This window comes from Schistocerca nitens, chromosome 1 (assembly GCF_023898315.1).
Source record: "Schistocerca nitens isolate TAMUIC-IGC-003100 chromosome 1, iqSchNite1.1, whole genome shotgun sequence".
In the NCBI taxonomy this organism is placed as follows: domain Eukaryota; kingdom Metazoa; phylum Arthropoda; class Insecta; order Orthoptera; family Acrididae; genus Schistocerca; species Schistocerca nitens.
Window position 1 is genome coordinate 934,292,721 of NC_064614.1, and position 25,911 is coordinate 934,318,631.

At 39.0% G+C, this 25,911-nt stretch overlaps 1 protein-coding gene across 4 annotated transcripts in view; it reads left to right on the forward strand.

Annotated features, from left to right (window-relative positions):
* LOC126193895 (exportin-7) overlaps positions 1–25,911 on the forward strand; it is a 237,115-nt gene that overhangs the window by 113,435 nt on the left and 97,769 nt on the right. For all 4 annotated transcript variants that reach the window (XM_049932723.1, XM_049932725.1, XM_049932724.1 and 1 more), the window contains exons 11-13: positions 8,883–9,000; positions 10,636–10,727; positions 25,220–25,364. In XM_049932723.1, coding sequence (XP_049788680.1) covers positions 8,883–9,000; positions 10,636–10,727; positions 25,220–25,364 — 355 coding nt within the window. The remainder of the gene's footprint in view (positions 1–8,882; positions 9,001–10,635; positions 10,728–25,219; positions 25,365–25,911) is intronic.

Consider the following 25,911-nt stretch of genomic DNA (forward strand, 5'->3'; position numbering starts at 1 on the left):
GCATGGAACAAAGTAACACTGGTCCACACGAATACAGTACTAAAAGTTTCAACCTGTTCGTATCGATGCGGTGGTTGGCAGGCGGCGAGATGACGAGGCACAGAGCACACATACGATCACAGCTATGGCTCTTGATGTACCGGCACTTTACTTCTTCATAGCGTCGCAATACTTTTCCATTTAGTGCCTATGGAATTTTGCCATGCTGCATAGTCGTCGGAATGGCACATCCGAGGCTCAATGAAACCACGTCTTCCAGGAGAGCCTCCTCGATCCAGAACATGTTGCTCAGACCAATGCCTGACTCCGACTATTACTGCTGAGCCCGTTATGCCGTGCAGTGCCCGTTTGCATTTTCCCGCACTCGCCTGCCATCCACCTTTTACCACTCCCCTACAGACAGGGTATTCACCAGAGGTTTTGCATTCTACATATCCTAATACATTGCCTACGTATGGACCAGACGCACAATTACAACTTCGACATCTTACAATAGTTTCAACGTTTCTTACATTTCAATTCTGTTATAACATTGCTTGAAATTTGACATGAATATTAATATTTACATTGAAAGTTGTTTATAGTTCCCTTAACATAATGGCATGAAAAGAAAAGAAATGAAATCAGGATATTGATTACACTAATTTATCGAAAATCAGAAGAAAAAACATTATATGTACAATAGTACAGCGTTATTGTTGTTACATGCTCATACGGCAAAGACAACCAAATCCACCGGTTAGTCCCTCAACCGTTAGGGGTAAAACTCAGTGGGACTCGGGGCATTTAAGGCTAGCAACCTGCTTCCCTGGTACTTTAAATATGATGCTGGCAACAATCAGAGCAAAATGCCTCGGACCTTTGGAGGTGATGGAGTCCCACCTCTAACTGACAAACCAGGGACTCCTAAGATACGACTTGGTAAACAAATGGTAATGAGATGGGGAGCTATTAATATCAATGGGGGCTACTCTGGGAAGAAGGTAGAGCTGGCAGAGGCTGCAAGTAAGATGGGGCTGGACGTTTTAGCTGTTAGTGACATTCGGGTAAGGGGTGAGAAAGAACAGGAAGTGGGAGAATACAAGGTCTACCTGCCAGGAGCCAAAGCAGGAATAGCACAATGGGGTGTAGGGCTTTAGATCAGGAAAGAAATGGAACCCAGCGTAGTTGCAATAAGGTATGTAAACGAACGACTGATGTGGATAGATTTGACAGTGTCTAGCAAGAAAATTAGGATTGTGTCAGTATATTCGCATTGTGAAGGGACAGATCAAGATAAGATGGATAGTTTGTATGATGCACTCAGTGATGTAGTTGTTAGAGTATAGGACAAGGACAGTGTTCTGCTCATGGGTGATTTTAATGCCAGGATTGGAAATTGAACAGAAGGGTGTGAAAAGGTTATGGGTAAATTTGGAGAGGATATGGAGGCCAACAGAAACGGGAAACAATTCTTGGATTTCTGTGCCAGTATGGGCTTAGTAATCACAAACTCCTTTTTTAAACATAAGAACATTCACAGGTATACTTGGGAAGGCAGGGGAACCAGATCTGTCATTGACCATATAACAACAGATCAGGAATTCAGGAAGGCTGTGAGGGACACACGTGTATTCAGCGGATTCTTTGATGACACTGATCATTATTTAATCTGCAGTGAAGTTGGTATTGTGAGGCTGAAAGTGCAGGAGGTCAGGTCCATATGTAGGAGGATAAGAGTGGAGAAACTTCAGGGTAAGGAAATCAGGGACAAGTACATAAGAGTGATCTCAGAAAGGTACCAGGTAGTTGAATGTAGTCAATTACAGTCATTGGAAAAGGAATGGACAAGGTACAGGGACACAGTACTAGAAGTGGCTAAAGAATGTCTTGGAACATTAGTGTGTAAAGGTAGGATGAAGCAAACAGCTTGCTGGAATGACACAGTCAAGGCAGCCTGTAAAAGGAAAAAGAAGGCGTATCAAAAATGGCTACCTACTAGAACTCAGGTAGACAGAGAAAGTTATGTTGAAGAAAGAAACAAAGCCAAACAGATAATTGCAGCATCCAAGAAGAAATTTTGGGAAGACTTTGGAAACAGGTTGGAGACTGGAAACAGGTTGGAGACTTTGGGTCAAGCTGCTGGAAAACCATTCTGGAGTGTAATTAGTAGTCTTCGAAAGGGAGGTAAGAAGGAAATGACAGGTATTTTGGACAGGTCAGGAAAATTGCTGGCGAATCCTGTGGATTCCTTGGGCAGATGGAGGGAATATTTTGAAGAGTTGCTCAATGTAGGTGAAAATACGATCAGTAATGATAGGAATGATGATGGAAATAGGATCACATTTGAGGAAGTGGAGAAAATGGTCAATAGATTGCAGTGCAATAAAGCAGCTGGGGTGGATGAAATTAAGTCGGAACTCATCAAATACAGTGGAATGTCAGGTCTTAAATGGCTACACAGGATAATTGAAATGTCCTGGGAGTCGGGACAGGTTCCATCAGACTGGACAAAAGCAGTAATCACACCAATCTTTAAACATGGAAACAGAAAAGATTGTAACAACTACAGAGGTATCTCTTTAATCGGCGTTGTGGGTAAAATCTTTTCAGGTATTGTTAAAAGGAAAGTGCGAGTATTAGTTGAGGACCAATTGGATGAAAATCAGTGTGGGTTTAGGCCTCTTAGAGGTTGTCAGGACCAGATCTTTAGCTTGCGGCAAATAATGGAGAAGTGTTATGGGTGGAACAGGGAATTGTATCTATGCTTTATAGATCTAGAAAAGGCATATGACCGGGTTCCTAGGAGGAAGTTATTGTCTGTTCTACGAGATTATGGAATAGGAGGCAATCTTTTGCAAGCAATTAAAGACCTCTTACTTGGATGTCAGGCAGCAGTTAGAGTTGACGGTAAATTGAGTTCATGGTTCAGAGTAGTTTCAGGGGTAAGACAAGGCTGCAACCTGTCTCCACTGTTGTGGAGACAGGTTGAGTGATATTAAGATATGTGAACACAAAATAAGCAGTCTTGCATATGCGGATGACTTAGTTGTTATGGCAGATTCGATTGAAAGTTTGCAAAGTAACATTTCAGAGCTAGATCAGAAATGTAAGGACTATGGTATGAAGATTAGCATCTCCAAAACGAAAGTAATGTCAGTGGGAAAGAAATATTAACGGATTGAGTGCCAAATAGGAGGAACAAAGCTAGAACAGGTGGATGGTTTCAAGTACTTAGGATGCATATTCTCGCAGGATGGCAACATAGTGAAAGAACTGGAAGCGAGGTGTAGCAAAGCTAATGCAGTGAGTGCTCAGCTACAATCTACTCTCTTCTGCAAGAAGGAAGTCAGTACCAAGACTGAGTTATCTGTGCACCGTTCGATCTTTCGACCAACTTTGTTGTGTGGGAGCGAAAGCTGGGTGGATTCACGTTACGTTATCAATAAGGTTGAGGTTACGGATATGAAAGGAGCTAGGATGACTGCAGGTACTAGTAGATGGGAACAATGGCAGGAGGGTGTCCACAATGAGGAAATCAAAGAAAAACTGGGAATGAACTCTATAGATTTAGCAGTCAGGGCGAACAGGCTTAGACGGTGGGGTCATGTTACACGCATGGGAGAAGCAAGGTTACCCAAGAGACTCATGGGTTCAGCAGTAGAGGGTAGGAGGAGTCAGGGCAGACCAAGGAGAAGGTACCTGGATTCGGTTAATAATGATTTTGAAGTAATAGGCTTAACATCAGAAGAGGCACCAATGTTTGCACTGAATAGGGGATCATGGAGGAATTTTATAAGGGGGACTATGCTCCAGACTGAATGCTGAAAGGCATAATCAGTCTTAAATGATGATGATGATGATGATGATGATGATGATGATGATAAAATTGTTAATTAATAATGCAATTAATTAGTGCTGTATGTAACATTTCTCTGAAAAATTTGGGCAGCAGAAGTACGTAATCAAAGTCCAGAGTCTTACAGTAATTACTATAGAATTTACATTGATGTGTGGCAGCCCCTCAGAATTTCAAATTCAATTAACATGGAAGATAAATAATTAATTCCAGGGAAAATAAAATATGTTACCTTAAAGTTGAAATATTGTAGCATACAGGGTGTGAGTCATAAGTTTCAAGACTTAACTCAGAACTAGAAATTTATTGGACATTTAAGTACAGCAGACTGAAATTCTTCAAAATATGATCCTTCAGCATCAACTCAGCACTGCCAGCGCGTCTTCCACTGTTCGTAGCCCTTCTGGAAGGCCTCAGGCGTCATGCTGTCAAGGGCTCTTGATTTGGGGGAAGAGGAAAAAGCCACTTGGAGCCAAGTCGGGGCTGTAGTGTGGCTGCGGTAGTGTTGTCACTTTGAACTTGACCAAAACTTCGGCGGCAGCACCCGACTGGTGAGTTAGCACGTTGTCTTGGTGGAGAATTCAATCGCCCTTGATCACCGGGTGGACGCAGTGAACTTGATCCCTCAAGCAGCGGAGCACTCACACTAAGACGACGGCCATTGTTTAAAAGTTCCCACACACTCTCCACATTTTGATCCGTTCGGCTTGATGATGATGGCCTCCCGAAGTGGTCGTTGTCTTCAACATTCCCGCTGCTATCTTTGAAATGTGTGTGCCACATGAAAACCATTGCATGGGGCATGGCTTCTTCCTTAAAGGCATCTTGAATCATACCGAGTCTCCGTGGTGGTTTTGTTCAGTCGCAAGCAAAACTTAATCGCATAACGCTGCTCCAAGTGCTGCTCCATTCCCGCCTTTCCCACTTTTCGACCGAGGTCAATGACACACACTCACGCTGCAAGCAATACGCACTGTCCAGGGTTCGTTGGCAACTGCCACAGCATCAGTTCATTCCCTGAGATCCCCCATTCTTCCCCCACTGGCGCGGAACTGGTCCGCGTGCACGCCCCTAATCAGAAATGAATCTGTCTTGAAGCTTCTGAATCACACCTTGTAGAATACTGTAGGTTATTATAATGAAATATGTATGTTAGAATTCCAAGGATTGTTTTAGTTTTCAGTTAAATTATTGTAATTTTGACTTGTAAAAACTGATACTCTGACAAAGAAATTCCCTTTAGCCCACTACTACAGAATAATACTGCCACAGTGAGACTAATACCAAACTAAATCTTTAGTTGAGAAAAAAAATTATACTATTTACATTGACAAAACACAGTGAACACACAAGCACCTGCCAATGGCAAAATGTGTTAAAGCTGTCAGGATGAATATACTTCATGACAACAAACTGCTTTAATGGTGGTTTGAGAAACCTTACTTTCAAATTTAATTTTCTTTTACACCAGATAAATTGTGTTGTATTTGACAATGCATTAATAATTTCTTAAGTCATGGAGTGTTTGACTCTTACTCATAACTTGAACTTTTGAGCACCAGCCATGTAAAAAAAATTTTGCACCAGAAGACCAGGCATTTATGCCACAATTTAAAACTTTACTGTCACATATGCGTGTGCTAATCTTAAAAATGCACACCAGTATTATATGTGAAAGCTTAGCTTTTCCTGTAGCTTTACAGTATGTTAATTTTAACCACTGACTTTTTCTTTTTGTGTGTTTGCACTACTTAAGTGTATGTTGCTGTTGGCTGACTGCATCGTGGATCCTGTGCTCTGAATATCGCTGCCATTGGCTACGGAGACCACTTAACACGAGCTGTCATTGGCTGGCAAAAGCACATCGCACAGTGCAATCTTGATTTCAGTGCTTTGGAAGCTAATATGATGTATTTGGTGGACTTCATATTTGTACATTTGTAATACAAAAATATGCTGTGTACATCTTTCCAAAAAGCATTGTTTTTTGCTGTGTTTCATTTCAAGTGCAAAGAAGTTCTATGCCGGTGTGCGAAACCTTTACCGTTTATAGACCGATAATATGTACAGCTCTAAGGGAGAGTATATTGTCACTTAACACAGAAAATGTGTACTCTCATGCATGTTATGTTGTTTTGTCACCCAGGAATAGTGTATTTTGAGGGAAAAGTATATTTTTAACCATGAAATCCCGAAAACCCCTGCTGTCCCCCACCCCTTCTTTTTTTCCACACATACCCTAGTCCCTATTATCTATTACATACATGACTATTTTTGGTAATTCACTGCATTTGGAAAAAAATGTGCTAATTACTGGGGAGGGAAATGCAACACATGGGGGCTACCCAACTTGCTAAATCTCAGAATGATCAATCTGAGGCTGGTTCACACTCATGTATGGTACAAAAAAAGGTGTCTCCCTTCACCCGCATTGTGACTCCCCAAATACTCACTGAACTTTTATCAGGGCAAAGAGACAGTATTCCTTACAAATGAATGGCTGCATTCTTCATTAAAACATGAATAATTTCAAGAGCTGTCTCTCATAGCTTAGCTAGCGCACATACATTTACTTGAATTATGCTTCCAACCGTTCGACATTATGCACTTGAAGTTAGAGCAAAAGGTAAGCTGAGTTCGTCACTTAGACATAACACTTTAGCTGCATTGCTTTCACTGTCCAGTTATATACAGTTGCTGTAACTATTCATGGTTCACTTATGATCATCGCAATTTCCATGTTACTCACCATGATATTGCCCACTTGCCAAAGGGGAATTCAGAGTTAGTATGGATCTTCCTAGACCCTTACCTTTCCTTGAGAGCGTTAATGCCTATTCTTTTTTTTTTTTTTTTTTTGAACCCGACAAACATTTGTCCTAAGTTGTCTCAGTCTGCCAGTGTGCATTGTATTTTAAATAGAGGCCAAGAATCTTATGTCCACAAGCTGCGACATTGTCACGAATAAAACAGTGACCCGTATATGCAATAAGTTTCCTTTACTTTACGTCTGTGGTCACAAACGTTTTGTTAACAAATTACCGGTTTCGCTCTATAATGACCATCATCAGATGTGTTTCATAAAAACAAAGTCCTAATGTATTGCAGCTATGTTTTTATGGAACAGATCTGATGATGGTCATTATAGACCGAAATCAGTAATCTGTTAATAAAAAGTTTGTGACCATAGATATAAAGTAAAGGAAACTCATCTTATGTCCGCTTTGGAACAAGATTCTTTTCTACCATAGACTTTGTATTGTATGCTAACTGGGGGCCTAGAAATGATGGAGAGGCTCCGTCCCCACCGCAACCACAGTGGTCCACTACCCCACGACGACTACCACAGTCCACTTCACCCCTCTGCCGCCCCACACCGAACCACTTTTTCAGGGTTATTGTGCGGTTCGGCCCGCGGTGGACCCACCCCAGGGAACATCTCACACCAGACGAGTGTAACCCCTATGTTTGCATGGTAGAGTAATGGTGGTGTACTTGTACGTGGAAAACATGTTTGCACAGCAGTCACCAACATAGTGTAGCTGAGACGGAATAAGGGGAACCAGCCTGCATTCACCGAGATAGATGGAAAACCGCCTAAAAACCATCCACAGACTGGTCGGCTCACTGGACCTTGACACAGGTCCGCCGGGTGGATTCGTGCTGGGGACCAGACGCTCCTTCCCAGTCCGGAAAGCCATGCGCTAGTCCACTCGGCTCACCAGGCAGGCACCATAGACCTTACTTGCAGATAGTGCAAATTGGAAATTTGGTACTGATATCCATTTGAACAATCTTTTGCGAGTCTTAGTATAGCTTCACTGAGAGAGATGAGGATTTGAATTTGAAAGATTGTTATATTATTTCTCATCTGGTCAAGCTAATTTCCTCATGTTAAGGGTCATACTAGGACATCACATGTCCCCAAAAACCCAGATAAAAGGTTATGCCAATATAAATATTGACTGTAGTGTTATCTTTCATTTTCTTTTACTGGGGGCTCGCACCTAAATCTACATAAATGCTCTGCAAGACACTATACGGTGTAAGGGGGGAGGGGGATGTAGGTAGGTTACCTTTAGTACCACTGCTAGTCTTTTCCTTACCTGTTTCTTTTTCCATTCATTTTTGGCGGTTGGAAAAAGTGATTGTCTATAAGCATCTGCATGAACCCTAACCCCTTTCATCTTCACAGTCCTTCAGCAAGATGTATGCTGGTGGCAGTAGAATCATTTGCAGTCATCTGAAAATGTTAGTTTTCTCTATAGAGTTTTGAGAAAACGTTGTCTCCCTTCCAGGGGTTCGCATTAGAATTTATGGGGCATCTCCATAATATTTGCATGTTGATAGAACTTACTTTCAACATGCCTCTGTATTGCTTCATTGTCTTTCTTTAATCCGACATAGTGGGGATCCGAAACACTCGAGAGGAGTACTCAAGAATAGATCACATTAGTGTTCCCCATGCAGCCTCCTTTATAGATGAGCTACACTTTACTGGAATTCTCCCAATAAACTGAAATTGAGTAATCACCTTCCCCATCACAATCTTTACATGCTTGTTTGATTTCATATGGGTTCGCAGCATTGTGCCTAGACATTTAATCTACCTGATGGTGTCAAGAAGCACACCACTAATACTGTATTTGAAAACTGCAAGATTATTTTTTCTACTCATCTGCATTAACTTGAATTTTTACACATTTAGAGCAAGCTGCCATTCATAATAACAAATAGAAATTCTGTCTAAATCATCCTGTATCCTTCAGCAGTCACTCAACAATGGTAGTTCTCCATATATTTTCCATTTCCATCCATTCTAATAACTCTATATATTTCTCTTTTAAGATAAATTAGCAGATGCAGTTGCATTATAGATGATCGCCAGTTACTTTCTAGAATATAAATTATGCGTAAATGTTATTGAATAATTTATGTATTGAAAATTATAAGTAGAACATACTTGTGTTACTCTTTTTTGTGTATCAATCGTTGTATAAAGGAACTAGTTTACCATGACTTGGAATAAATATCTTTGTTACAGGGTGCTGCAGCTGATGAACTTGACAGATTCTCGATTAGCCCAAGGGGGTTGTGAAAAGCTGGAACTAGCAATGCTTAGTTTCTTTGAACAGTTTCGAAAAATATATGTTGGAGACCAGGTAACCAGTTTCTGTAGTTTTTTAGTGTAAAATGTGTTAGCACAGTGTAATGTGAACATTGAACACACAAATCTAATTTGGTAGTTGACAGTAGTTATTTATTTTGTTAATATGGTTTGTTATAGATAAGTTTCTGTACAGTTTGTAATTTATTTCACACATGCAGAACACACTTGTTGACACAAATAAGGGGAATTGTAAGCTGTGCTGAATACAGAGTTTTATCCCCTAGTGTTGCAGATATGTTGAATTAATTTCGTGTTCAACTGGAGATTTTTTTTTTAATATTTTTGTTCCCTCAGTAATTAGTATTGTATCAAATGCAAAATTTATACAATCAGTATGTGCATTTGTCGATACAGAAAATGGAAATTAAATTCAAACGCTCTTGAATATTTTTCTTCATGTGACAATGATATTCTCATTCTTTGTGTGAACAATTTATTTAATAAAATGGATGATATTCTCATTCTTTGTGTGAACAATTTATTTAATAAAATGGATTATACTACCCATTAATGAAAAGAAACTTTCTGCAAATATGCAGTACCTCTTGACTGCTGAATATAGCAAAATACAAGGGAAACATGATTTTTTTCTTTTTATGTCAATTGGAGTCATTGTGAATACATTAGCTGATTAATGATCATTGTAATTAAATAGAAATCTCAAAATTTTCTGTGCATTAGGCTGTCAAATTAGAGCAACTATTTCCACAGTAGAAAAACATTGTTTACAAAAACAAGCTCTGCAAAATAATGGCTGCTACCACATAAATGACTGTCAGCTGATGCAAAACATTGTGTGATAGAAGCACCCACAAAAAAAAGGATTTATTGTTAAATTTAAGATTCTCCTGCCCCTCCCTTCACATTATTGTTTGTGTTTGTTTAAAAGTATTACGTTCATGGTCACTTTTCCGCCATTTGCACGGATGGATATGTGTGTAAATATTGTGTATATACTACACTCTGTGTTTGAATTTGCAGTTAAATCATTTTGTTGTGCACTTGTGACAACTTTTTAACTTGATATGAATAACAGATGTGCATTTAACACACTTTGTAGAACTGAAGTCACCCTTACCACTAAAACAATCCTGATTTATTTTATAATACTGATTATTGGTCTTTTATTCAGTTCAGATAGACATTATGGTTCTTCAAAAGCTTGGTGGGTGAGTGAATATCATTTACTGTAATTTTTTAAAATGGTTTGTCTTGAAGCTTTTAGAGCTGACAGACCATTAAAACTGGTTATCCAAAACTACAAGGAATGTTAGTAACTGTTTACTATTAAAAACCGTCTTGATCACGATTTATTTATCAAGGTGACCGGTTTAGACCACTACTGTGGTCATCTTCAGACCATTGAGTAGGCGCCTCTTTCTGTTGGAGAAAGTAGTGATTCTCCAACAGAAAGAGGTTCCTACTCAATGGTCTGAAGATGACCACAGTAGTGGTCGAAACTGGTCACCTTGATAAATAAATCGTGATCAAGACTGTTTTTAATAGTAAATATTTGTAAGACATTGATCACTGCCTTTCTCATAATGTATTCACAAGTAAGTTAGTAACTGTGATTGCTTTCTCTCTATTGTTTATTATTATTATTACTATTATTGTTTTTTTCTAGGTTCAGAAAAATTCCAAAGTATATAGAAGATTATCTGAAGTTCTTGGGTTAAATGATGAATCCATGGTCCTTAGTGTGTTCATTAGGAAAATGTAAGATACATTTCATACTCATATTTCTAATATATTTTCAGATTACATAATTACACAGAAATTTCAAATGTAATTGGTTTTCGTAGTCTCTGTAGTGCATATGTACAAGATAACCTTGAATGATAGTTGTAGATGGTGCAGACAGTCATGTTCCTTTTATTTTCCTTCAAACTTCTCTGCATTTATTGTATGTCTCTTAGTGAATTCAGTCACATAAATACATGGAAATATTGTGTTAATGTCTTGTGCAGTACAAACTATCAATTTATCTAAAAATAACTTGTGCTTTTATACCACCAAGAGGAAAAACCAACACTCTTCTCTAAAGTGTAAAATATGCACATAAGTCAATCTGTTTTGAGATATAAAATTTTATTTGCCACTTTCTCATATTTTTACATTCTTTATTTTTTTTATGTGCTCCGGCTTGTCATTTTATTTATGACTGTGGATGACATGTCTTACATAGCTGACACTCAGTATTCAAAGTTTTGTCTCCTTTATGCCCATTCTTCAACTCCTCTTCTCCCGTTGAACCCCTTTGTTCTTTCTTTCATATCATTCCTTTCATATCTGTTGTCATCTTCCTCTCCCTGTCCTTTTCGAACCCCCTCCAAATTGAAAGAGTTGCAGCTATCTTTTATCCATACTCGCAATTGCTCAGTACAGTACAAAATTAGTCATATCGTCAAGTGGGGTTATTTTGGATGGTTTTGTGGTTATTTTCACTGTAACTTGCATGGGTTTTATTAGATTGTGTTGTTTGTTACAAGAGTGGGGGGTTTCATGTGTAGCAAATAAAATATTCTAAAAACAGAAAGTCTTTGTGTACCTATATTTGCCTGAGAGACAGATAGATAAAATGTCCAAAATCACTCCACCAAAGTTTCAAAGTATATCAGGGGAATTCAGACAGAAATTGACTTCCTATTAGAGTTTAGTGGCATTTAGCATGTCCTAAGGTTATCAATCATTGTTAATAAGTGCTAAGGAATAAGATAATGAATTTTGTATGTTAAGTCAATTTTTACTTTCTAGCAAATTGAATTACAAATTTTTAAAGTTCTAAATCAAAATAATAGAAACAGAAACAAAACAAATAAATTCTACTTAAAGATCAAAATTGGTATTCTTACTCAACACTCAACATTAAGTTGCAGATACTTCAAACATTGTTCATAAAGTTGTGATGGCATAAGTCTAAAGCACATCTTCTCTAACAATAATCATCCCTCTCGTCTCAAATGGTGGAGGAAGTACTTGCAAAATTTGGCCTTTTTGCATTGCGTCTTCATCAGGGACATTACACAAATATGTGTCTACTGTTGTCACTTGAGTGCAAGAATTTCTTATGTACTTCCCTTGCACCAATGTTTTCAGCAGAGTTTGCTGAAATTTATTCAATATCTGCTTCAGAAGAGATGAAAAAGCATCCTTGGAAATGGTTCCACGAGTGTACTACTTCCATTAAATTAAAATGGCTCTCCACATTGCTTTCATTGATCTGGAATAGGTTATATCCAGCAGTTGGAGGGACTGGGTGCTGTTAGGAGGAAGGAGAATTAATGAAATATTGTCCCACTCACATTCTCTGATAACTTGCAAAAACATGTGACTGAATAAATTGTTCCCAACCATCAATGTTGGCCCATTTTGTTTCTTCAAATAGGGCAAAGTTACTGTAAAGAACCAGTCTTCAGGTATCAGCAGATCAACCCATCTGCTTTTTTTCCTGTTGAAACGGGTTTCTTGTAGACCACCTTCTTGCCACTTGTCCCACAAATGCCCATATTTATCAATGACGTGTGGATTAAGCAGTTAAGTGTCATCACTTGCTGCCATCATTATTGAAACACTAGATTTTGATGAATTCATCACTTTGTAAGTGTGCTTACTCCTTCGTTTTGTAATTATCTGCTGCTTGCCGAGATCATCTGGCGTGTTGGTTTTGTCATAGTAGATTATGGTGCTAGGCAGGAGATTTTCCATTTTGGCTCTTTATTGGAGAAATGAATTTTAACTCTGTCTTTGTTCATTTCCACACGAGCTATGTTGCTGTTTTCATGCAAGCAAAAGGAGAAATTCTCTGAATCCGCTTGAGGAAGAAATGCACCAATTTTATTCCCGGTAAATGGTTAGAATTTTTTTTTTCCAGCCAGATTTATCAAGGTGGCGATTCACTAAATATCTAATACCCCTTTAGTGAAAGGAAATCCCCAATGTGGAGCGCTCAAGATACCTTGCTTCAACATTCCTTTTTCTTCCTCATTTAGTACTGGTTCTCTTTCCAGTTTTTTTTTTTTTATGTATTTCTCGCACTTCATTGTGTAGGGATGATCTACGTATACTATAAAAATCAAACCCTTTTTCCATACAGAAAAGCAGCTTTACCTAAGGGATCCGGGTGGATTGACACTGTATTTCAGTACCTTTCCTGCTTTTATACAACCTCACATTGTCCAAAAGCACCATGCACAGCGCACAGTTTTGAAAAAAGTGTCATTATTTTATAATATTACATGAAAAATTTGACCAACTTGTACAAGGATTGTCTCAATGTTGTAAGGTACTGAGATTATCAACAACTGCAGTTATAATACTTTCCACATGACAATAATGTGCGACTTTTCATCACTGAGACTGGTCATCAAGCATTTACGTTGGTAAACAGTTGTCCCAAAATAAATCACAGAACATGATAAATACCATCTTGCACTTAAAATAATTGGTGTGCAGAAGTAAAAACAAGTGACAATTTGTTTGCTACACAGCCAAAAAGAGCAAATAAACCATACTATCTGAAATCCTCCTTGGTGTCTGAAATCGCATTGTTTGCTGGTATGTTTAAAGAATTATTCACTTCCTTCCTTCCTTCTTCTTCTTTTTTTATAAAAAAGCCCACACAGTTATGTAACGGTATATTTGTCCCAGGCTGTGCTACATTGCTGAAAAGTTGATAATTTCTGACAATAGCTTATGAGATTCATACACTCAACTTTTTTATCTGGTAAAAATCAATCTGCATCCTTTAACAACCACTGCATGAGAAATAGTTCTTTTACACTGAAGCACCAAAGAAACGGATATAGGGATGCGATTCAAATTCAGAGATTAGTAATCAGGCAGAATAAGGCACTGCAGTTGGGAACACCTGTATAAGATGACAAGTATTTGGCGCAGTTGCTAGATCTGTTTCTGCTGCTACAGTGGCAATTTAACAAAATTTAAGTGGAGTTCTTCATGCTTTCATGGCGATGTGTTGACATCTTGGATATTCGGGAATCCAGCCAGATGTTCGCGTCGTTCTCGCACAATATTTCAGTCACATGATATACAGTCTCAGGTAGCACCTGAAGAAGACAGCAAGGCACGCTGTTGAAATATCATGTGAGAATGACGTGAACATCCAGCTGAATTCCCAAATATCCAAGATGTCAAAATTTAAGTGGGTTTGAACGTGGTCATATAATCGGCACACGAGTGATGGGACACAGCATCTCCATGGTAGTGATGAAATGGGGATTTTCCTGCATGACCATTTCATGAGTGTTCCGTGAGTATCAGGAATCCGGTAAAACGTCAGATCTCCAACATCGCTGTGGCCGGAAAGAGATCCTGCAAGAAAGGGACCAACAATTACAGAAGAGAATTATTCAATGTGACAGAAGTGCAACACTTGTGCAAATCACTGCAGATTTCAGTACTGGGCCATTGACAAGTGTCAGCGTGCAAACCATTCAACGAAACATCATTGATATGGGCTTTCAGAGCCGAAGGCCCACTCATGTATCCTTGATGACTGCACGACGTAAAGCTTTACACCTCGCCTGGGCTCATCACCACCAACATTGGACTGTGGATGACTGTAATCATATTTCCTGGTCAGATGAGTCTCGTTTCAAATTGTATTGAGTGGATGTACATGTACGGGTATGGAGAAAACTTTGTGAATCCATGGACCCTGACTGTCAGCAGGAGACTGTTCAAGCTGGTGGAGGCTCTGTAACGGTATGGGGCGAGTACAGTTGGAATGATAGGAGACCTCTGCTATGTCTAGATACAACTCTGATAGGTGACACGTACGTAAGCATCCTATCTGATCACCTGCATCCATTCATGTCCATTGTGCATTCTACCAGACTTCAGCAATTCCAGCAGGACAATGTGACACCCCATATGTCCAGAATTGCTACAGAGTGGCTCCAGGAACACTCTTCTCAGTGTAAATGGGATGCCTTGCAACATGCTGTTCAGAACAGACCTACACTGCCTCATACTCTTATGGATTTATGGACAGCCATGCAGAATTCATGGTGTCAATTCCCTCCAGCACTACTTCAGACATTAGCCGAGTCCACACCACGTCTTATTGTGGCAGTTATGTGTGCTTGCGGGGCCCTACACAATATTAGGCAGGTGTACCAGTTTCTTTGGCTCTTCAGTGTGAAAGGTAGTGTGTTTGTATAAATTTTCTCATCATTGTGTAATGTGTCTGCAGCTACATCCTCCCATTGCTTGGATGCAGCTTTTTTATAACAGATATCGAAATTATTGGATGGAGCAGTTCATAAAATAAAGGAAGAGCAGCCACTCACCTATAGTGGATCAATGCGTGGAGTGCAGTTATACACAACAGGAAACAGCATTCACACTATTTTTCGAACACTAGTTCCTTTTCCAGCAATAGTACACACATTCACACACACGCACAACCAGACAGATGACTACACATTTGGGTGTCTGTGTGGTTGTGTGTGTGAATGTGTGTGCTATTACTGGAAAAAGATCTAGTTCTCAGAAGCTAATGTGAATGCATTTCCTGTTGTGTGTTACTGTGCTCCATGCATCAATATACCTTTGGCTTTTATAATTATTTTTGTTGAAATATAGAACAACTTTACTATATGATTGTAGATGCTTACTAAATATTATTTACAAAGTATCTTTGACACCTGCTATCAGATCCTCATTTGATGTAGGTATCATATGAGCTTTTCATGATTCTTGAAAGCAAGTATTGTCACACATGAATATTTTGCAGATTAAAGTTGTGTATTGGTGTGGAACTTCAACTTAAATCTTTCTTTTACAAGAAACACTGTAATACCTCATGTAGAGTTGCATCATGTTACAAAGGACGTTGTGGTAAATGTATTTTTGTGACATCTGTATTATGCCATTTATTGTGAATCATTAAACTTCTTCTCTTTTGCAACCTGGAAGAGTTGAGATTTTCCTGCAAAAGATAGATGCATCTCAGGTGCTCCAATCACTTGCGTAACTTAATTCTGCAGTAGCGCCTAGCTAATTTCAGTTGCATGCTAGACAGTGTAAGTTGCTTTACAATATTGGATTTTAAGATGCTATGAATATATGAATCCAGTGTAATTTCAGGTATTTTCACTCGTATAACAAAGAGCACTTCACAAATTACTATGTGGACTGCCCACAGTCTCAGCAGTGAGACCTTTCCACCCAAACTGTTTCTGCGCTGTTATCCTTGCTTCTTCTCATTAGGAGGTCCTCGGCCTGATTTTGAATGCATTAGGTTTTACTGCCTCAGTTGCTGGAAAGTTTGTTTAGGATTGACACAGGTTCTAGTTGAAGTACATAAATTCTAAAAAGTGGAGGACAAATAGACTCCTTTATTCATCACTGTGTAATTTCATCTAATGAATGAACACAGCTCCTCGTTGTACAGTATGACTGTAAGCAGCATGTTTGTGTTCATTTATCCAAAAAGTCCACCCCCAAGCTCTTGCATGTTGTTTAACAGTGCCTTACATAAAAACCTATGTACTTACTTACTCTAAAGGCCACCAGATACGTACAGGGTGTGCTGTTTATAAATTTAATTTGTTTAACTGCTGATTTTATTCATGGATTAAACACAGGAAGGACAGCTGACCATGCACATGAGCCTATATTTCTATAATTTTTGTGAAGTGATTATTACAATATCTGTTTTTCCTGGAGGTGTTGTGGTAATGTGTCCTGTGAAACCAGTTGCAAGAAAAATATTACTGAGAAACAAATGCTCAAATTTTTGTGTTCTTGTAAATAGTTTGTTTCTCGCCTTCTTCTACCTCAGAAGCAGAAGAATATAAGGCTACTGATGAAAAAAATAATGTTATTACAACTTGTCACACATCTGAAGACCATATGTGCTGACTTTGTGGCAATAACTGAAACCTGAGTAAAGTATTAAATTGACAATTACTTCTAGTTAATTCCTAAGTCATATTTTTTTTTTTTCCTTCAGTTGGTCCTCCTCATTCAAGTGATGATGCCATCTCTCATGCCAAAACCAGTATTATCACCACCTGTTCAAGTGTGATCTGCTCCCTCTAAAAAGTGCAAGTTAGATATTTATTTGTTTGCTGTTTTATTTGTCTTCTCTACATACAAGAAGAGGCCAAATGTTTCACAGGAAGTGGTATATATGAACATAACGCAAAGTATTTTATCATAATTTCAAATGTGTAGTATAACTAAGCATAACGGTGTTTAAGAAAGAAAATGTATCTAAAATATATACTTAAAAAAAAAAAAAATTTAAATGTACATAGTACCCCTGCGGCCATGTGATTCACATATGTAAGTTCATCCTGAATCTAGGAGGCACATGCTACTGGTCTATTGTACTATTATAATTCTAGACTTCACTATACTACATAATACTACACTACTGTGGCTGGTATCAGAATGAAACTAGAGTTCCTAATTTTATCTAGATCATTAGTCATTGCGCACTGAGGCACAACTCGTGATACACAGGGACGGTGCTGTTGTGCCACCCAAGGTGTAGGCATAGAGAGATGGCTCTCAGATCTAAGGAAATCCTCCCTTGTCTTTCTTGAGGCTCATTTCTTCATTGCTTCCATAAGTCTGTTGTAAGTGGATGTTCTTCCATGGTACATCACATTGTCATAATGTATGATGTCTTCTTGGTTATGTCTTGGCCATGTCTTGGCCATGTAAGCTTGCAGTTCAGAAGCTGATTTTGGTGTCAATAAGTTCAGCTCATGGCAGAATTCTGTTACGTTATAGATGGCTATATTACCAAATATGGTCCTGTCCTGGGCTTCAACATCTTGTTTAGTGGCACACTCCTAGGCAGTGTGATTCGGGATCCTGATTGCTCCACATTTACAAGTGACTGTGATGCAGTGTATATTTTCTGTAAATAGCTGGGATATGTAGTATGTCCCGGTCGCTAGTGCATAGCCCCCTTGGGAGGAAGTATGACGTTCTTGATATTTCTTTTATGTTTTATTCATCCTCGTGCTACTGATGTAATTACACACACCTCTCGTCCTTTTTGTCTCACACCTTATTCGTTTGTGTGCCAGTTTTTATAACGTTGTAGCTTTCTGTGTGCTGTGTCAGTTGTTGGTCTGATAGACAACTCTGTCAAGCCTATGTTTAATTCTTTTAATGTGCCCTACATCTCTGCAGTGCTGATTTTCCATTTCTTGCAGTCTTCTGAAAGTTTTCAGTTGTAGCATCTAGATTTACTCTTTACAATTCTGCAAGTGGTACTGTAAATTCCATTATCATAGTACAATGCTGAAGACTTATCTGTTCTAGTTATTGAAAATCGATTGTCATTTGTTCTGCATTCAAACTTTCTTGTAGAGCTGTGATTTCTGGTAATGGAAACATTCTCCTTCTGAGTGTCGTACCTGAAATTAGAAGTCCTATTTCAGTCTGTTTGAATGTACCTTGGTTTCTTTGATTCTTTATTATTGCATTTGGAGTGTTAGTAACTTACTGCTTCGTATGAGCTCCATCGCTGCGAATCTGGCTTTCGAGATGTACTAAGTCTTACTGAATCATTGACGAGAAAAACTTTCTCACCTACCTTAAATTCCTGCACGTCCTGTTTCTTATCATATTGGTCCTTATTGGTTTTCTTATTCTTTAATGTCAACTGCCTCACTATTGTGTGCTTCCTGCTTTCTTGCTCGTAATCTATTCACATGTGATTCGTAATAATAACTTACCTCTCTCGACTCTTGTTGCAATATTGCTGGTATGTTTGCTTTTCTTCTATAATGATGCGTACCCTGTGCTGCTGTGTGATACGTTGAACATAAAAATTTGCATATAGTACCCACTTCTCCCAAATACATTGATCACCTGTTACAAAATGTCTTAAATATTCAACCATTGTATGGTGACTTATCTCCAGTGCACCATTAGATTCTGGATGATAAGCTGTAGTCTGTACCTGCTTAATCCTTAACAATTTTCGTAATCTTTCAAAAACACCATTCAAGAAATTCAAACTTCGGTCCATTAAAAGAAATAACAGAATGCCATACCTCAATAATTATGTTCCACAAATGCTTCATTTTCTGTGTCTGTGTCTTGTGTTTCTATCAGCACTGCCAATGTAAGTTTAGCCAAGTCATCCTTAAAAGTTAACAATGGAAAATGCATGTTGGAATATCAACAATATTAGGAGGAGGATAGATTGCTTAGCTTTCGGCCTAACCCTTCTTCAGAAAAGAAAACACACACACATTCATCGAGGCAAGTACACCGCCACTATGTTCATTGAACACTTTACAAACTGTGTCTCAGCTGTGTCAGTAATTTCGAAAAGGTGTTTGTGTTCGCTTGTGTACACTTACTTTTTTACTGTGATGGACACTTCCATACATAGTCATCAATATCATGCTTCATTCTACATCACTGTTTATATGACTTTAGTCTTTCGAAAGTCCTGTACGTTCCTTGATCGCCTCCCAACAGATCATCACCCATCTCTCTTAAAATACTCTCCTTCTCTTGGAGACTAAATTCCTATTTGCCATCTTCTTCTGTTTCTGCTTCTGGGGTTACCTGCACATGTTGTACACTCAAGAGATTTCTTTTGCTACCTGCTTCCGCCTTATAGTTCTCTGCATTAGTATTTTCACAAAGGATCTCTTTCTTGTATGTAAGTTCCTCTTTTTCTGTAGGCCTTATTCACTCAGAGCATCTGCATTACTGTTTAACCTGTCTGGCCTGTAGATTATGAGGGTGGTTTGAAAAGTTCTAGGAATGGAATAGAAAAAAAGTACTTACATCACTGAAGCTGTTTTTTATTTTTCAATGTAGTCTCCTTGAAGATTAATGCACTTGGTCCAGCGATGTTCCAGTGCCTTGATCCCATCTCGAAATTGAGTTTCCTCCACACGTACAAAATAGTTGTCAACTTCGGCTATTAATTCTTTGTTTGAAGTGAATCTTTGTCCACCAAGGAAAATTTTCAGTTTTGGGAAGAGATAGAAGTCTGACGGAGTCATATCAGGTGAATAAGGCGAGTGTGGCAACAATTCATACCTTTGTTCGTGTAATTTTGCCATGGCGACGGCACATGTGTGGGTGCGCATTATCTTGATGGAAGATGACTTTCTGCCTTGCTAAACCTGGCCTTTTTTTCACATATGCAATTTGTCCAGGAGATTAGCATAGTATTCTCCAGTAATTTTTTTGCCTAATAGGGAGATAATCTACAAACAGAATCTCCTTCACATCCCAGAACACTGACGCCATGACCTTTCCCGCCGAAGGAATTGTCTTTGCTTTCTTTGGTGGCGGAGAATCAGCTTGTTTTACCGAGTGAGGTGGCGCAGTGGTTAGCACGCTGGACTCGCATTCGGGAGGACGACAGTTCAAACCCGTGTCCGGCCGTCCTGATTTAGGTTTTCGTGATTTCCCTAAATCGCTTCAGGCAGATGCCGGGATGGTTCCTTTGAAAGGGCACGGCCGATTTCCCTCCCTATCCTTCCCTAATCCGAGCTTGTACTTTGCCTCTAATGACCTCATTGTCGATAGAACGTTAACGCTAATCTCCAGAATGTTTCCATTGCTTCAAGTGTTGTTTTGTGTAGTAACGCACCCAAGTTTCATCTTTGGTCGCAAACCGGTGCAAAAAATTTTGTTTGTTTCTCCTAAAACGAGCCAAACAATTGTTCCGATATGTCCATTCTCATGCGTTTTTGATCCAGTGTCAAGAATTGCGGCACCCATCTTGCAGATAATTTTTTCATTTCTAATTCTTCAGTTAAAATGTGATGTACTCTTTCGACACCTGGCAAGGATGAGCAATTTCACACACTTTCAATCGGCGATCCTCCATGACCATTTCGTGGACTTTCGCAATGATTTCTGGAGTAGTGACACTTCATGGCCGACCACTGCGCAGATCACCTAAGCTCTCCCGGCCAATTTAAATTCATTTGTCCACTCGGCAACAGTTGAATATGAAGGAGCAGAGTCCTCCAGTGGATTCTGGAAATCAGCATGAATGTCCTTTGCTTTCATTCCTTTCTTTACAAAGTACTTAATCACTGCTCGAGCCTCGATTTTTTTTTTTCCATCTTCGCAAATCACTACATGGGAACAACAACAGAACCACGTCACCGCCCCAGATGTCTTCCAAGAGCACTGATGTGGCATGTATTTACAGGCACCAGTTCAATGAATATCACATGAACAACTCATTGTGCTAGCACTAACCTCATTCCTTGTAATTGTGCTCCTTCAGTCTTCACTTTAGGAGTTTCGAGCTTGGATCCTTCACATTAAAGGTCCATGATAATGGCTTATGGTCTGTCACCACTGTAAACCTTCGTTCATATAGGTAGAGTCAGAATAGCTTCACTGCATATGCTATGGCCAACAATTCTTTTTGTGTGATACTATATTTTAGTTACACAGTGTTCAGTAACCTGGATGTGTATGCAGTAGGCAAGGCTTCACCAACTTTCTTGCTTTTGTGTAAAACTGCCCTCAGAGGTTCCTTACTCTTGCATCTTATCACAATGAATGGCTTCCCAAAGTCTGGAGACTGAAGTAGTGGTAGATTAACAAATTTCTCCTTCAGTTCCTCAAAAGCGTTAGTTTGCCTTTCGCTTCATTCATATTCCATTCCTTTCTTTAACAGTTCATGAATTGACTTTATAGTTTTGCTAAATTTAATAAGAAATCCTTGATAACAAAGCCTGAGAACCCAGTTAGTGTTTTTGTCATTCATGTGTGAAGGAAGATCTTTACCTTATCCACATTTGCCATGTTAGTTCCCTTCCTCCGGAGATTCCTTTTTGCCTGCTGCTGACTGCCATCAGCCCACTGCTCTTCTTAGCCAGAAGGGGTCTGCTGCCTTCTCAGAACGGTGTCTACCTTCACAGATTTCTGCTGCAAGTGCTGTCTGCTGCTGCCCTCTCTCCTCCAAATCAGTTCAGAAAGTTGCACATCGCAACTTTCTGCAGATGCTACTGTTTCTGTATCAAAATCTATAAACTCCTAATCACACAACCTACATGGCTCCACATAACCAACCCTACCCTTGGTACCATATTTATATGTTGTGTCCCGAATGTGGATTTTGCATGGAATTGAGTGACAGGAGTTTGTGCTATAGGGAATTCAGTCTATTGACTGAGGTGATGATGAGACTTGATTGTCTGACTTAAATTCTGTAAAGTCGGTAGATTTAATTGGAGGATGAGGAGATTAATAAGGAACTCAAAAGAAATGATTAACTTCTAATATATGTCTGCTTGTGAGATGTCTGCTTGTGTCTGTATATGTGTGGATGGATATGTGTGTGTGTGCGAGTGTATACCCGTCCTTTTCCCCCCCTAAGGTAAGTCTTTCCGCTCCCGGGATTGGAATGACTCCTTACCCTCTCCCCTAAAACCCTATCCTTTCGTCTTTCCCTCTCCTTCCCTCTTTCCTGATGAGGCAACAGTTTGTTGCGAAAGCTTGAATTTTGTGTGTTTGTTTGTGTGTCTATCGACCTGCCAGCGCTTTCGTTCGGTAAGTCACATCATCTTTGTTTTTAGATATATTTTTCCCATGTGGAATGTTTCCCACTAATATATATATATATATATATATATATATATATAAAAAAAAAGAAAGATGATGAGACTTACCAAACAAAAGCGCTGGCAGGTCGATAGACACACAAACAAACACAAATATGCACACAAAATTCAAGCTTTCGCAACAAACTGTTGCCTCATCAGGAAAGAGGGGAAGGAGAGGGAAAGTAACTGGCGATATGGTGTGAAAAAAGGCGAGAAGGTGTTGGTTACAGCTGGGCTATGTTGGACTTGGGTTGGTAGTATATTTTTTCCCCCTAAGGTAAGTCTTTCCGCTCCCGGGATTGGAATGACTCCTTATCCTCTCCCTTAAAACCCACATCCTTTCGTCTTTCCCTCTCCTTCCCCTCTTTCCTGATGAGGCAACAGTTTGTTGCGAAAGCTTGAATTTTGTGTGCATATTTGTGTTTGTGTGTCTATCGACCTGCCAGCGCTTTTGTTTGGTAAGTCTCATCATCTTTCTTTTTAGATATATTTTTCCACGTGGAATGTTTCCCTCTGTTTTTTTATATATATATATATATATATATATATATATATATATATATATATATATAACAAAGAAGATGTGACTTACCAAATGAAAGTCCTGGCAGGTCGACAGACACACAAACAAACACAAACATACACACAAAATTCAAGCTTTCGCAACAAACTGTTGCCTCATCAGGAAAGAGGGAAGGAGACGGAAAGACGAAAGGATGTGGGTTTTAAGGGAGAGGGTAAGGAGTCATTCCAATCCCGGGAGCGGAAAGACTTACCTTAGGGGGAAAAAAGGACGGGTATACATTGTGTGTATGTTTGTGTTTGTTTGTGTGTCTATCGACATGCCAGCGCTTTCGTTTGGTAAGTCACATCATCTTTGTTTTTTCTCTCTCTCTCTATATATATAAGGAAGCGTACATCATGCACATGACTGCTATCTCTGGCCGTTATAGCCAGGCTACAACTGTTGCTTTGAACAAAAGTAGCAGTTGAGAATGGGCAGAGAATGGAAAGGGATAGATTTTGCTGTGAGCAGCCGCAGTCCCATTCCTGTGTGTGTGTGTGTGTGTGTGTGTGTGTGTGTGTGTTTCTCTTCCGAAAAAGGCTTTGGATGAAAGTTTAGTATTTAACAGCCTTTCATTGTGCCTGTTTGCAACTCAATGTTTCATCTCTATCGTGAGTAGCACTCTATCCTTTTGAGAATTGTTATTCCACACTCTTCTTTTTCCATACCCTCTGACCTGACGCTAATGGTCCCTGTGGTTGCACATGCTGTGCCCAACTCTGTCTTTAATGCTGGCCAACTTCAGGATCATTTACAGGATTTGTGCTTTAGTTGTGAGTGTGGTAGTCCTTTACCTTATCATATTCACCCTTTTCGAACCTATATTGTACACCTCTCATTCGTACAGCTAGGTTCAGCCTAGTATCATCATCAGTTCCTCAGTACTGTTGTTCTCTGTGCAATTTTCAGGCACAGGAGTACACTTTCCTGTGCTCATTGAAATGCCTGCACTGCTGTTTTGGCTGTACGAGCCCATACACTCGACCCACAGCATACAATCTTGATTGCTACTTTGTTCAGAATTTTATACTTGTCTCTGACAAACAGTGTTTATATCTGCATAAAAATATTGATTTTCATTTATGTTTATACCAAGTTACCTATGTACTTGTTTCATCTTCAGCAGATGAGCATTTGTTCTGATTTAAGGGATTTCTTGAGCTTGATAATGTTTCTTTTTGTAATGTATAAACTGTTTTGTGTGCTGCTATTGTTTATTTTCCACTAATTTAGTGCTAATAGGCGACACAGCCTCTTATGTCTGTCATATTCTAAAGATCGCTCAGTAATGGCTGTATGCCAACATTCCAGAGTTGTGGACTACAAACAGAGCCCTGCAGGCAGCCTTTGATGATCTTTTTCACAATTATCGTTCTGGGCATTCCAGTTTCACCTGCCTGTCAGTACAAAGATCTCATAAGCTATTATTGAGACATGTAGAACAGTCCATGTGCTTCAGTCTTTTGAAAAGAGCAGCCCACCATTAATTATTGAATGCCTCAGCTATATTAATCATTATTTCTATAAGTTAGCTGTGATGATGCAGCCACAAACCTGTTGTATTGAAGTAGAAGTTTTCTTATATTTCATTATAGTCTTGTTTTGTTACATGCATAGCTAACTCCAGTAAATGCTGTTTTTTTAACTGTCATCACAGCAGTTAATTTTTCAGGAGGGTAGTTAACCAAATCTATTATGTTCCTCCAAATGTTCCTCCCAATCACCTGAATTACTCAAAATAATAATTTATAAACCTCAGTCTGGTCGTCACAGTCACCTTATAGTGTGTCTGACAGCACAAAACACCATCAACATGATTTTGTATTCTTCCATAGGCATAATCAAATCGGGTCAAAGCAAGTGTGTGTATTTCATCTTTTTCAAATGTGATATTAAGTTCCAGACAAGAGCAGGAAAAAGGAGAATTTTTATGTTCTTACACATTGATTCAAATTTGTTGGCAAAATGCTAATTTAGCTTGAACATCAAAGTCTGTAGAATACACATGACTGAGAGTTGTAAATTAAGTATTCATTGGCTGTTTTATGTTTGTATTGCAGAATAACTAATCTAAAGTACTGGGGACGAAGTGAGCAAATAATATCAAAGACCTTGCAGCTGTTAAATGATTTGTCTGTTGGGTACAGCTGTGTCAGAAAATTGGTTAAACTTGAGGAAGTACAATTTATGCTAAACAACCATACAGTAAGTATTGTAGAAAACTACTAAGAAACTAAAATGTGTTGTATTTCAGGGGTTTATTGAAAACTAGTTTTCACTGTGGACACATTTGCTAGTTCTCACTGTAGACACATTTGCTTGAATCAGCTGTAAGTATTTACTAAATATACCACATGATTCTGAGAACTTGTGTGTTCTGTATCTTAAAATCAATTGTAAACAAAGTGCCTCAGCTGCATTTCTTTGTTAAATCTCTGCTCTCCATTAATCAAAAGACCACAGTCTGATCCAAACTGGATAAATACGAGGGCTACCCAGAAAGTAACAGATGTTTTGGTCTATCACAGCAGTGGGTGGGATTACAGCTGCCATCTTGGTGCCATAACGTTCCTACACGCAGGACACATCCAGCGGTGGTAATATGTGGTCTGTGTTTCTGCTGCTTTGCATTCTGCGACATGTTAAAATGTGTACTGCAATGGAAAATCCTGCCAGTTGTGAGGTTCATTCTGTGATTAAGTTTTTGTTTGCAAAACACTGCTAAGCAGTTGTCAAACACTGACAAAGTTAA